This window comes from Tasmannia lanceolata, unplaced genomic scaffold, assembly GCF_043159265.1.
Source record: "Tasmannia lanceolata isolate RefF3 unplaced genomic scaffold, GAP_Taslan_0.1 ptg000003l, whole genome shotgun sequence".
Lineage (NCBI taxonomy): Eukaryota > Viridiplantae > Streptophyta > Magnoliopsida > Canellales > Winteraceae > Tasmannia > Tasmannia lanceolata.
Window position 1 is genome coordinate 16,274,393 of NW_027518680.1, and position 13,679 is coordinate 16,288,071.

General features: G+C 37.1%; 1 protein-coding gene across 4 annotated transcripts in view; it reads left to right on the forward strand.

Annotated features, from left to right (window-relative positions):
* Window positions 1–13,679, forward strand: part of LOC143852539 (P-loop nucleoside triphosphate hydrolases superfamily protein with CH (Calponin Homology) domain-containing protein) — a 61,347-nt gene that overhangs the window by 22,010 nt on the left and 25,658 nt on the right. For all 4 annotated transcript variants that reach the window (XM_077361957.1, XM_077361982.1, XM_077361973.1 and 1 more), the window contains 7 exons: window positions 9,337–9,443; window positions 9,582–9,760; window positions 10,075–10,239; window positions 10,333–10,586; window positions 10,733–10,896; window positions 11,168–11,682; window positions 12,399–12,496. In XM_077361957.1, the coding sequence (XP_077218072.1) occupies window positions 9,337–9,443; window positions 9,582–9,760; window positions 10,075–10,239; window positions 10,333–10,586; window positions 10,733–10,896; window positions 11,168–11,682; window positions 12,399–12,496 (1,482 nt within the window). The remainder of the gene's footprint in view (window positions 1–9,336; window positions 9,444–9,581; window positions 9,761–10,074; window positions 10,240–10,332; window positions 10,587–10,732; window positions 10,897–11,167; window positions 11,683–12,398; window positions 12,497–13,679) is intronic.

Consider the following 13,679-nt stretch of genomic DNA (forward strand, 5'->3'; position numbering starts at 1 on the left):
AATAATATGGCACTATCATAAGCAAAACTAGAATCAGAATCATAATCAGAATAAGAATCACCAACAGATGCATATGCAAATGTATGTATGTATGCTCAGAATCAGAATCTTCTCTTTTAGAATCATAATCAAAATCATCTCACAACCCAATTGTGCCAGAGGAGTACCATTGTTTTACAGAGCCCGCAGGCATTTATAGAATTGGCGCCCGTAGGCTTTTAGAATCCTTATCTTTTCGGTATCTTTTACAGAACTTAGCTGTGTGGCTAAGTATGTGAGAATGCACATAACTCATAGCACTCTTGAGTAGGGTTGCAACTCGGGTCGGGTCGGGCCGGGTTTTTTTGGGGAAAACCCGTGATTCTTAAACCCGGCCCTACCCGAGATAATTTCTCGGGTCGGGTCGGGTCGGGTTTTTCCGCATTGCCGCCTCCAACTTCATGCAATGCTCTCCTTTTTATTCCAAATTGTCCTAATTTACTCTAAACCCACTTTAAACCTGATTTTAACATGTTGATTGAAACATGTTGATAAGTGATATGATTAGACAAAGTATGATTTAAAATTTTTCTAATTCTCAATGAACTCGTTAGTGGCCAGACTGATCTGCAAGCTTTTAAACACTACTCACTAAATATTTATGCAAAACAAGGTTCTGAGGTTCGATAAAAAAAGAATGCAGTCATGGCCTTTGTTTGCCTATAGAGAATGACAAAAAAATATTTTTGTGGTGGTGAAGATGAATGGAAAGCATGAATGGAAAGCATGAATAAAATGGACAATCAAATATGAGTGAAGATGCCATTGTAAACAAATTAAAGAGCTACAAAGATTATTTTATGCGAGAAATAGACCTTCTTATGACTTCGATGGCCATCAGAGCAATAGGCAATTGAGGCATAAATGCGAGAAATAGACCTTCTTTCTTTCGTGTCTTACACTCTTACTGTCTTGGTGAGATGAGAAATGAGAATTACTAAATTACCTATATCAATGTTATTATTTATAACTTATAATATTAAAAAAGGAATAAATGCGGGTTTTCAGGCTGGCCGGGGTTTCCACCTTTAAAACCGGCCCAACCCGAGAATCAGTCGGGCTTTGGAAAAGTAAACCCGGCCACTTTGAACCCAACCCATGCTTTTTTCGGGCCGGGCTGATGCGGGCCGGGTAAAACCCGACCCAAGTTGCAACCCTACTCTTGAGGGAGGAAACACCCCCATGCATGCTGAATGGTATGATGCATACTCAACTCAATTCAACAAAGCCTTTGTCCCAAAGTAGTTGGGGTCGGCTAAATGAATCCTTCAAAAAATTTCATGAATAAGGAATCTACCCTGCTCTAATCCTGGCTCTAGTTGGGTTCTTCTACGTGGATCATTTTCTTACATTCTATCCAATCCAAGGTCATGTTCTCTGTTATGTTCCTAGCTATCAAGTCTTTCCTAACTGTTTCTACCCAAGTTGTTTTCGGTCTGTCCCTACCTCTTTTTACTCCATCAATTTGGCACGAGTCGCCACCGAAGCATCCAAAGGCCTACTGATGCAGATAGTAGGCCAATAAGTGGCATATTTGCCCATTAGGATTATTATTTCCATGTTATTTAGTTTCTAGGATTTATATTTTGGCCTACTATCTGCATCACCTACGTTGGATATGTCCAAACCATCTTAAGCTGTGCTCTCTCATCTTCTCCTCAATTGGTGCCACCCCCACCTTTTTACGAATGTCTTCATTTTTAATTCTATCTAACCTTGTGTGGCCGCACATCCATCTAAGCATTCGCATCTCTACTACACTCATCTCATGCTGCTTCTTGGTGGCCCAACATTCTGAGCCGTACAGCATGGCTGACCTCACAACTGTCTTATAAAACTTTCCCTTCAACTTGGTAGGGATTTTACGACCGCATAGAACTCCTGAGGCAAGCTTCTACTTCAACCAACTTGCTCTTATTCTATGGTTAACATCCTCTTCAGTATGTAGAATTGAACCAAGATAGCGAAAGATATCCCTCTTAGGTACCTCTTGTCCAGTCATATTTACTCCCTCCTCGTCCCGCCCCCTTACATTACTAAAGTTGCATTCCATATATTCTGTCTTAGTCCTACTCAGTCTAAAACCATTGGATTCCAAAGTAGTTCTCCATAACTCTAACTTAGCATTTACTCCTGCTTTGGTTTCATCGATTAAAACTATGTCATCTGCAAATAACATACACCACGGCACCTCTTCCTGGATACCCTCCGTAAGCTCATCCATAACTAGCGTAAAAAGATAAGGGCTTAGAGCTGATCCTTGGTGCAGTCTTATTGTAATTGAAAACTCACTAGACGTGCCATCCATGGTTCTGACACTAGTTATTGTTCCATCGTACATATCCTTAATCACATCAACATATTTAATAGGCACTTTTTACCTTTGAAGGACCCCCACATAACACTCCAGGGAACCCTATCATACGCTTTCTCCAAATCAATGAAAACCATATGAAAGTCCTTTTTATTCTCTAAATCTCTCAATTAACCGCCTAATCAAGAAGATAGCTTCCATAGTCGATCGTCCAGGCATGAAGCCAAACTGATTCTTTGACACTTTAGTCTCTTTTCTTAGTCCATGCTTAATTACCCTCTCCCAAAGCTTCATGGTGTGACTCATTAGCTTAATTCCCCGGTAATCGGTGCAACTCTGAATATCCATTTTTTCTTATAAATAGGTACTAATGTACTCTTCCTCCACTCATCGGGCATCTTCTTAGTCTTCAAAATATTGTTAAATAATCTAGTTAACCAAACCAAACCCACATCACCCAAACATCTCCATGTCTCAATAGGAATATCGTCAGGCCCCCTAGCCTTACCTAATTTCATATTTTTCATTGCTACTCTTACCTCTGATGTTCGGATTCTACGAACAAACCTCCGATTTGTATCATCAAAAGTGTTATCAAATTGAATGGTATGATGCATATGCGAGATAAATATATACCAACATATACTAACTGATATTAATATATAACCTAACTATGCTGCCCCATACCAGTATAGTTAGATCATATATTAATACAGAATAACATGTATATATATACATACTGGATAAATATATAATCATAAACGAAAACAATATCAGAATAGTCTATATATCGTATATATATACATGTACACCCATATATACATGTATATACGTATATATACTATATCTCAATCAATCCATAATCAAACATGTCTTTTATTCATTTGGTTTGCATAACAGATAATGTAACACAGGAAGATACTAGGTTACTTACCAGGGAATTACTTTATCCTTGCCTTCTCTCTTTCTCTCTTTCTTCTTGAAACTCTACAATATTGGGGTTTTCCAAACCAATGCCTTTCTTAGGTCTTAAACATCAAGAGCAAGTCATATGAGGTGGTGAAACCACGATTCAAAACCCAAAACACGCTTTTAAGTGTAAACTACACTTATACTTGGTGGCGGTATATCGACCTTGCTGGTGTATCGGGCCCGCAACTGCACCATGTAAACTCCAGAGGGGTCGCGGTATACTGGTAACGCCAATATACCGCTCTGAAGCAGAAATTCATATTACTGGGTTTTTGCACCATCTAAAACACAAATCAAAAGATGAATTATCAAAACTTGTAAACATATAACTTATAGATTATAAACCAAAGAACATTTGTTTAGTTGACAACTTCGGCCAAATCCTGCCGGAAATGGCCGGAAGGTTAAAACTTCAAAATGCACAAAATTTGCATTTTCCTTCCAAAATTGAAATTTTGCAATAATCATAACTCTTAAAATATTTCGAACTGGGCTTAGCTCAAAACATAAAACTTTTTAGGTAAAATATTTCAAAAACTTTCATGCTGACACCTCTGGCCAAATCTTGCCATAAAAGTAGATTTTCCAATCTGATGCTTGAAATAGGGTTTCAAGTAAAAATGAAATCTTAAACTTAGTGTATCTATTTGTAAACTCAAAACTGGGATAAGTCATTAACATAAAAGTTATTCTACATATGATTTCCAAGAACTTTTATGGTCATCCCTCTGGCGAAATCTCGCCGGAGGTGACCCGAAAATATGAAAATCACCACTTAATGACTTAAAACTCAGTTTAGTAAAACTGCTATAACTTTCTCAATTCAAAACCAAATTAGAAAAAATTTATATGTAATTACACTAGATAAAAAAGATCTACAACTTTGTAGTTAATCAAAATTGCTAAAAATGAGTGTAAGTCACACAAGAATCAAAAGAATCAAGAAAGACAAGATTAAACTAACTCATTTTTAGAAATTTCCTCTCTTTTTCCACTTCTTTGCAATCAAACTTTGGTTTCAAATGCTTCCAGATAACAAATCAAATAACATTTATTTTCTCCAATTTTTGCACGAATTTCTCTTAATTTTTTCCCATTTTTCTCTTGATTTTATCATGATTAAAATGGATTTATAACCTTGCATGAGAGAGAGATTGCACTTGGATTTTCAAGTGTCACTCTTCTCTCTCTCCTAGCCATGCTAATATATAACACCCAAAATGCCCTTGACTATTAGACTTGGCATTTTATTAATTACACTTGTGACACTAGTGAAATTACCAAAATACCCTTCTAGCTTAAATAATTAAATAAATCAAATAATAAACACTAATCTCACTTAATCACTTAATCACTCTTATTCTCTAAATCACTTAGGATTAATGTTAAACCCAAAACTTGGTCCTTTCAGTCTTTCTCTTGAAACAGCCTTCAACTTGATCTCCTCTTGAGTGCAAGGCATGCTTGTGGGATCTTCATCTTGAGCTTTGTGTTTGTGCATCTTCCAAGGATGATCTCTTCAATGTGTTCAAGCTCCTTTGGTCATTTGTGCATGTTGATCCTCAAGCATGATGTGAATTGTGGTAAGTTTGGTTTGAACATTGAAATTCCCGCCTAAGGCCCAACACTTAAAATGCAACACATTAGTTCATAAATACTAATCAATTTGGGTTTGCTAGCATCAAAACAACATGGAAGGGTGATTGGTTGAAACCATGGGACCGTTGGGCTAACAATACATCTTCATGTGTAATTATAAATATAAAACCGCATATCTCTGTTATTTAATCCAAGCCAAACTGTGCCAAGAACATGATCTGCAGTTAAAAGGAAAGCAAAATCTGACGTGGTTTAAAAAATGCGGAATCAAGATATCAGCGCAGCAAATAATAAAAAATATCCAGCATTCAAGCAGTGAAACCCATTATAAAAAAAGATACTATAAAAGGTAGGGCGAGAAATAATTTTCTAAAGAAAATAGAAGCATTTTTTTGCTAAAAGTCTTCCTTTGTTTAGAAAAAAACATTATTTAATTGGCCCTATCATCTGCCATAATTATGCTCATTGCTTTGAAAATCGAAATCAAATCGTAAATCGTAATAGGGTTCAAATTGTATCGGATTGTAAATCGCAGGATTCATACACACACACATCAAAAAAATATAAAAGATCATAAATAAATTAGAGAATAATAAAATAACTAATTATTCTTTTTCATCCAAATCTATTAATTTTAATAAAAGCTACCATACTTGTCACATGCTAATAATCTAATTCCCATCCAAGCCCATACATATTGGATAATAAATGACACAAGATCCTATCAATGCTCAAAGTCTCAAATATCAATTATAAAAACTGGTAAGTTACTGATGTTGTTCCCTTTATAGTCGTTTCCCTCAAGTCCATCCACTGTACTTGACTGGTTCAAAATAGTTCGATTCATTCAAACTCCTTCGTCTTCTTCCGTCTCTCAAGAGGGTTTTTTAAAGGCTTCTTCTCATGCAGAAAAGAGAGGGAGTTTTTTTGAAAGAATATCATATTTCCTTTTATACAAAACTTAATTAGGATAAATTGCATGAATCATACGATTTATGATTGAATCATAAGATTTAATCGAAACTTGCAAGATTCATACAAATTAAGATTCAATCATGGGATTCAACTCGTAATCCATAAGATTTGATTTGAGTCATAAGATTTAAATAGGAAATCAAATTATAGATTTTCAAGACGATGTAACAATCTACCATACCAAATCCTAGGAGTCACCCCACACAAAAGGTGGAGTTGACCGACTGATTCTGTTGTATTTTGGTGAGTTGATTCTGTCTTTTGGTGTTTCTATTTTTAAAAAAAAATGCAATTATGGTTAATGCATGTGGATTTTCTTAAGTTGGGTGTCCCTAGGTTTGTCAGTGGTGCCCGAGACTCTAAATGAACTTCTGTTGGATTTCCTACTGTGATTTCGACACAAGCACCCTTTGTTTTTTTTTGTCCAGGTCTGTCAATGGATTTTCTTAAGTTGGGGTCCTAGGTTTGTCGGTGGCACCCTAGAGTCGAAATGAACTTCTGTTTGATTTCCTTTTGTTATTTCGACACAAGCACCCTTTGTTTTTTTTTGACCAGATCTGTCAATAAACCAAGTGATACGAAGACAACAGCAAGAGATTACACAGAATAGTTAAGTAGTCAACTTATAACTCAAGACACGTAGAAGAAACCATAACGTTCCCTAGGAATCTCATCTCTCTGTCATCGTAGGAAGTGCCCAACATTACTATGTCAGTGGCATATGGTTTTCAATTGTCTGATCTCTTATCGTTGGTGCCTTATTTCTTCCCAATGAACATTGCCTTTGTCATTTCCAAGCAAGGGATATCTATTACAATATACAATTCAAATCCTACCAAAACTTTTTATTAGTAGAGCTGAAGACATTTAGCTCTAAGGTAAATGCTAGACTGATGCACCAAGCAATGTGGGGGCCTTATCATTCTCAACCTGACAGGGAGTGTGCAGGGTGTGTTGAGTGTTGACCTAGCATTCCCTTATATTAAGCCCATATCATATCTTGCTTTGGAGCTTGATGAGGTTCTTCTAGAGTATCAAGCTTGGCGTTGCTGTTCTTCCCAAGTATCAGTTAAATCTATTATATTAAAGATGATGGACGTGTAACCGTCTTTTGATGGGGTAGACAGCCCCACCTTCTGCCAACATGGCACCCAATCCTACGTGTCACTCTGACTTCTAAAGATCCCTCGACATGCTAGGTTGGATGAGAGAGTCACTATACCAAAAGGCATCTCGAGGGCCCAACGGAAATTACATGTATCCCTAAAATCTGAAACGACATCTTTGTGAAACCCTTGCATAAAGTCCCTCTCTCTCTCTCTCTCTCTCTCTCTCTCTCACACACACACACACACACACACACACACACACACACACACACACCAGATCTCCCACCCAGCCATAATTCCCATTTACCCAAAAGGCCAAAACCTCTAAAACGTCGTGTCTCTCCAGAAACGCCAGCCATAATTCCCATTTACCCAAAACCTCCAAAACATTGTGTTTCCAGAATGGCCTCCTCACCTCCACCGAGTTTCCATTCTGTGTATTAAAAGCAGATCAGCGATGCAATTTTTAATTTAACCCCAACCCCCTGGTGTAGCAAAAAAAAAATAAAATTATCTCCCCCACCCCTCTATCGTTCACAGTCCCCATTTTTTTACAGTCTTTGGGTTGGTTTGAGATGTAGATGCCGATTAAAAGAGGATTCAAGCAGAAAGCATCCCATTAATGGATTCTCAGCGAGATTGGTTGACGACACCAATATATTCTAAGTAGCGTGACGGTTAGAGGGTCGTCGAATCCTCTGTAATAAGCATTTCTATTTTTTTCTTTCTTTTTTGCCTTTTTTTTTTACAAATTTGGTTTACTTAATCTTTTTCTTTTAAACATGGGTTTATGTTACTAGAGTTTGTTTGTTGAGTTGTTTGAATCGATGGACCTGAGTGGATTTAAATTTGGGATATATATATTTTTGGGGAGTGATGTTAGAATTGATCAATGGTTGCCATTTTTTTATTTGGCTGTTGTTACAACTTTGGTATTTTTTTTAAACGTCGAATCCGTCCATAGTTTTCCATTTTTTGATTTGGCTGTTGATACAAATTTAGAATATTTTGTCATGCCGTAGTCGATCAATGGTTTTGCTTTTTATGTGGCTATTGCTACAAATTTGGGAATTTTCTCCATGTTGGATTGGACATAGATCCAAAGCCGACTAATTTGGTTCTTTTGGTCATTTAATTTGTATATTTATATGATTACAACTTTTATTATTTCTGCATGGATCTTGATCATATAATTAGGATCTCGTGATTATAAAATATTTTGGGCTTCAAACTAACAAAAAGTTTACCACATTGAATTGCCAGATCAATCATAGTTGGTCTCATGGGACTTTGGTTTTGCGGGATTGGTGTTGGGTCAAATTTGAGATTAGGAACCATGCTTTGAACATTGCCAATTTTTATTCCATTCATTCAATACATTCGTTTTCTTTCAGTACAAGTTTTTGGTGTGTATTGTTCTTGATTTCAATGTCCAATAATTAAAATGGTTCTATTTTGGAAAAAATGGCTTCTAAATTTTTTTAGTTCTCTTTGAGTTTTTCATCTGTTTAAAATTAAAATGCAAGGGTACATAAGATATATCATCTGTTTAATGAAATGCCTACAAGAATTTAGTTGCCATTCTGAAATTATATTTCTTGAAGTTATTGTTGTTTATAAACTTGCAATGCTGCTCTTTTGGGTTGTGTTTATTCATATGAAAAGCTTCCAAAGAGAAGATATCTAAGCTCCTTGATCAAGTGTGGTAAAGTAGGTATCATTTTGGGATTCTCCAAGCCATTTATTGTCCAATACATTGATCCTGTGGGAGGGATCTCCCATGAGACATGGACTGTCTTGGTCACATATTGACTGCCCATCAAATCAAAGGTCCTAATCACAAACACGTGTCATATATACTGATCATATATTAGTGTGAATCAGGGCAACAGGCCCTTGCTATTGATCGCTTCTTTTGCTGCATGTGTTACTTAAGTCAGACAAAAACTTGAGAATAGCGTCTATGAGACTTCCCTTGACTGGAGATGATATCCCCATCCTATTGTTTTGATAATGGAACTCTTCTATTTTATACATGGGATTCCTACATTAGCTATTATAAAAGGTTGCAAAGAATGAGGGATGATAAACCTTCCCTAGCAAAAATGCATTCATTGGATTGCATTCACGGTTGGTGCACTTATTTTTTTTTTGGCCCGTGGATCGCACGGGTTGTCTCACTAGTGTTTCTGAATATCTATATGAGATGGATGGTCTTTAATGCTCTTGTCACATTACATTACATAGTTTTAGTTGACCAGTGGGATGCTTTTAAGAATCAATTAAATTATTTTTTCGTATGCTTATCCTTTTTAAAATTGTTGACAGAGGAGGTCTTTTTGGACACTCAGCCATTAATACGGTCTGTTCTTGATGGCTACAATGTATGTATATTTGCATATGGTCAAACGGGTTCAGGGAAGACTTACACAATGGTATGAGCGTCTCTTTTCTTGCTTTACATATCTGCTGATGCATTTATCAGTATTCTGCTTGTTTGGCTGCAATTCTTCATTGTATCTGTTTATATCTTCAAATTTGTTCCTTATGTATCCAAACTGTGTTTTTTACAGAGTGGTCCCAATGAATCGTCGAAGGAGGATTGGGGGGTCAACTACCGAGCTCTAAATGACCTTTTCCATATTTCCCAGAGTAGGAGAAGCACCTTTTTCTATGAAGTTGGAGTTCAAATGGTTGAAATATATAACGAACAAGTGCGTGATCTACTTACGACTGATGGTCAACAAAAGAGATATCCTTCAATTCATTTCTTTTGCTTTTCGCCTGAGATGTATTTTCTGGTTTATGGAGATAATTGGGGATTTCACTTGTTGCTAGATTTCCAACTTCGTTACTTAATATTGCGTCTTTTGGCCAAACTAATGATTTATGTTGGTAATCCAAATTCTCAATTTATATATATTTTAGTTTTGGAGTTCATCTATTGAGCTATTCTGTAATCTTTTGGAATTTTCTGAGGAAGTATCTCCTGTTTACTCTAGTTCAAAAATGGAAAAATCTCTCGTTTTCTATTCAATGAGTTTGTGTTTCCTTTGACCTGCACACACTTGGGATTTGGAGTACCTCTCAACCCAACGGACTTGCAGTTCCTGATGCCAGTATGTATCCTGTCAAATCAACCTCAGATGTGTTGGAATTGATGCAAATTGGACTAATGAACCGGGCTGTTGGTGCCACCGCTCTCAATGAAAGAAGTAGCCGGTCCCATAGGTTTTAGTTCTTGATCTTATCCATAAATATGTCTATCTTAGATGGATTTTGGATTTCCTTGTTATGTTTTTTTCACTAGATTTATGTCCACAGTGTTCTCACTGTTCATGTTCGGGGTTCGGATTTGGAGAATGGTGCTTCTCTCCGTGGTTCTCTTCATTTGGTAGATCTTGCTGGAAGTGAAAGAGTAGATCGCTCTGAAGCAACTGGAGACAGGCTTAGGGAAGCACAGCATATCAACAAATCATTGTCTGCGCTTGGAGACGTCATCTTTGCTCTTGCACAAAAGAGTCCTCATGTACCATACAGAAATAGCAAATTAACTCAAGTCCTTCAGAGTTCTATAGGTATTGTCCCGATATTTTCATTTCAGTTGTAAAGGTCTGCACTAGATTGCATCAACTGTTAAATAAAATATTTTCTTTTAAACACTTTATATATTCCATTTAAATTCAGTGAATTTCCACATTCCTTTTTTTTTTCCGGTTTGCAGGAGGTCAGGCAAAGACCCTTATGCTTGTACAGCTTAATCCAGATGTGGAATCATATTCTGAGACTATAAGTACTTTGAAGTTTGCTGAAAGGACCTCCGGGGTTGAGCTAGGTGCTGCAAGGAGCAATAAAGATGGCAGGGATGTTAGAGAATTGATGGAACAGGTTCAATGTTAATACTTTTGTATTTCCTTAATGGCTTTGGATATTTTCCTTCCCAGAAGAACTGAAGAGTTATTTTTATGAGGTTAATTAATTAATTTTGAGAGTCCAAAAAAGGATATGATACAATACAATTTTCAGATACAAACTATCAACATAAACCATCTTTCTCTTTCAGAAAATTGACAGCTCATCGAGAATGGTGGTTTCTGCAACAACTATTTATAATGAATTAATGCTTTGTTGAAAAAGATCATTTTTTTGTTCCCTGAAGGTGGCATCCCTTAAGGACATAATAGTGAGGAAAGATGAGGAGATTGAACGGTTGCATCTACTCAAAGATCTCAAACCTTCATCCCCCAGTGTAAACTGTGAAAAGCGTGGTGTGAACTCCTTGAGGCATTCATCCTCCTCTCCCGGGAAGCTCTCCCATGGTGGGCCTTCCATCCGAAGCCGAAGACTGTCAAATGGCAGAGCCATGGGACCCACTGACAAAGCAGCTTCTGATCTGGAAAATTGCTCGGAGCTCAGCGATAAACATTCCGAGGGCAGTTCTCAGCAGTCTACAGATGATGGTCGGCAGTCAAAGCTTGATGGGAGGGACACAGGCCAGAATTTTCCTGCAGATGTTGAGCTCTTAGGGTTTGGCGATGCAGATTCTGAAGAGAGATTAAGCGATATATCTGATGGTGGCCTTTCCATGGGAGCAGAAACTGAGGGTTCAATTTGCAGTGTCGTCGAGTTCACCCTTTTCCCTGAAGGTGTAAAACCAGCAGAGAGCCCGGAGAAGTGAGTATTGTCATATCCTTTAGACTTCTTTGCATGCTCATGCACAGATCTCTTATATGTGTAATATTCCTTGAATAAATTTTCTTCGCTAGGTTAGTTAGTATTGATTGAATGAAAACGTATTGAAACTCCCTACTTTTAAAATTTCAACGAGTAATTATTCTTAACAGAAACCATCATTTACCCACTGTGCCTCTATTGCATTGGAATGCTTCTCCCACTCCCAAACTTCCAGATCTCCTCTTCCACTGACCAGCTACTCTACTGCTATCACAAATCCACCACTCTCAACAACTTAATTCCGTTTATTTAATTAAACGTACCTATATATGTCCAGTTATTTCTTATTATCATTTTATCCCAACTCGTTCTTGTTGCTCCCATTCTGCCCCTGCTCTCTTCAATAATTTTCTGGTTGGTTGACCTGAGCATCAGCATGGGCCAGTATCTTATTAGCTGTCTTCCCAATTAATCGCATTTTTTGTTCTAGTGAATTTAATTTATGTAATTACTTCTGTACTGTTGATTAATTGCATATTTTTGTTGAATTGAATATTTTATGGATACAATGGGTGAATAGATTCTCCTTTTTTTCCTGTACATTTCAAACTCATATTCTTGAAGGTTTTTTTAATTAGTAATCATTGAATCTTAATGCTTATTAATTGTTACTTTAAAAAAAAATGCTTATTAATTGTCATGCATACTGGATGCAGAGCTAAAGTTCCAGCACGCATTCCTCGACCACCACAAAAACCTGGGCCAACAGCATCAACTCGACCTGCTTTAAAGGACTCTTCAAAGATGTCAGCAAGTACGTACTTTCATGCTGCTATTTCCCCATTACTAGTTTCAAGCTGCCGTAAACTAAACCGGAGTGTGGACCAAGCTATAAGATGTTTACCATAGTTTTCCTGCTGTTCAAAGTGAGTGCTTTGACTTTAATGTTTTCCACCTCGTGCCTTTTTAATGCGGGTGCTTAAGAGGGAAGAAGAAGAAAATAAAAACACAAGATCACATCCAAGAGAAGAAGAAGAAAATGGGAGTAATGCTCAACCCAATTGATATTCAATTAATTACATAAGTTTATCTAAATCCAAAATCTCCTCCCAAGATGGTTTCTAACCCTTTAAATAAAAGACAAGCAAAGAAAATTCGTTCAAGCTCCTCCACTAGCAAACTTTGGGACTAACGTAACATTAATTGCATTGGAACTCACCAACTTTGACTGGTTTGGGAATCCACAGACACAGTCCACTAAAACTGCCACAACTTTTTAACCACTCGGCCAATTTTTGAGCACAAGTACTTGTTGGAAAGATCTCAAAAAGACTTACAACTTTGTAGTTTACCAATTTCCTTGATTCTGCCATTTAAAAGCCCAAAAATCAGGTTCAAAACGGTCCAGCAACATTAATGCGGGAATGCACCTTGGAACTCCACCAAAACCACCTAGGCATGACTTGACTGCCATGTTGGCACTGCATCATTATCTCCGGGTGAGAAAGAACTCGCCCACGAGTTCTCATCAAGCTCTCCATGATAAGTTATCAAGTCTTTAACATTGAAGTTAGTGAGTATTGATATTTGGAGGGAGCTCAACCTTGAATGCATTATCCCCAATTTTCTTAAGCACTCGCAAAGGGGCATCCACACGATCTTGAAATTTGCCAAACTTCCTTAGTTCAAGAAAACTCGCCCTCGAACCTTGAAGTATCGAAGAATGATCATCAATTGTAACATCCGAGGATCAAACTCCACTTCATAATCTCCATGAAGAAGTGATAATTTGTCTAGATTTTGAACATGTTTGAATACGCAAATATCCACTGTGAGCTTCAATGTAGGATCGAATAAAAATGGATCGATGTAATTGGATGAAAAAATCGATGTAATATTTTTCCATTCACCCATCACTTCAATATCCATCGGTTCACCTAATATGCAATCAGATCCAATTTCTTTGGTGATGAATTCATTGAATTGCCGTTGAAATT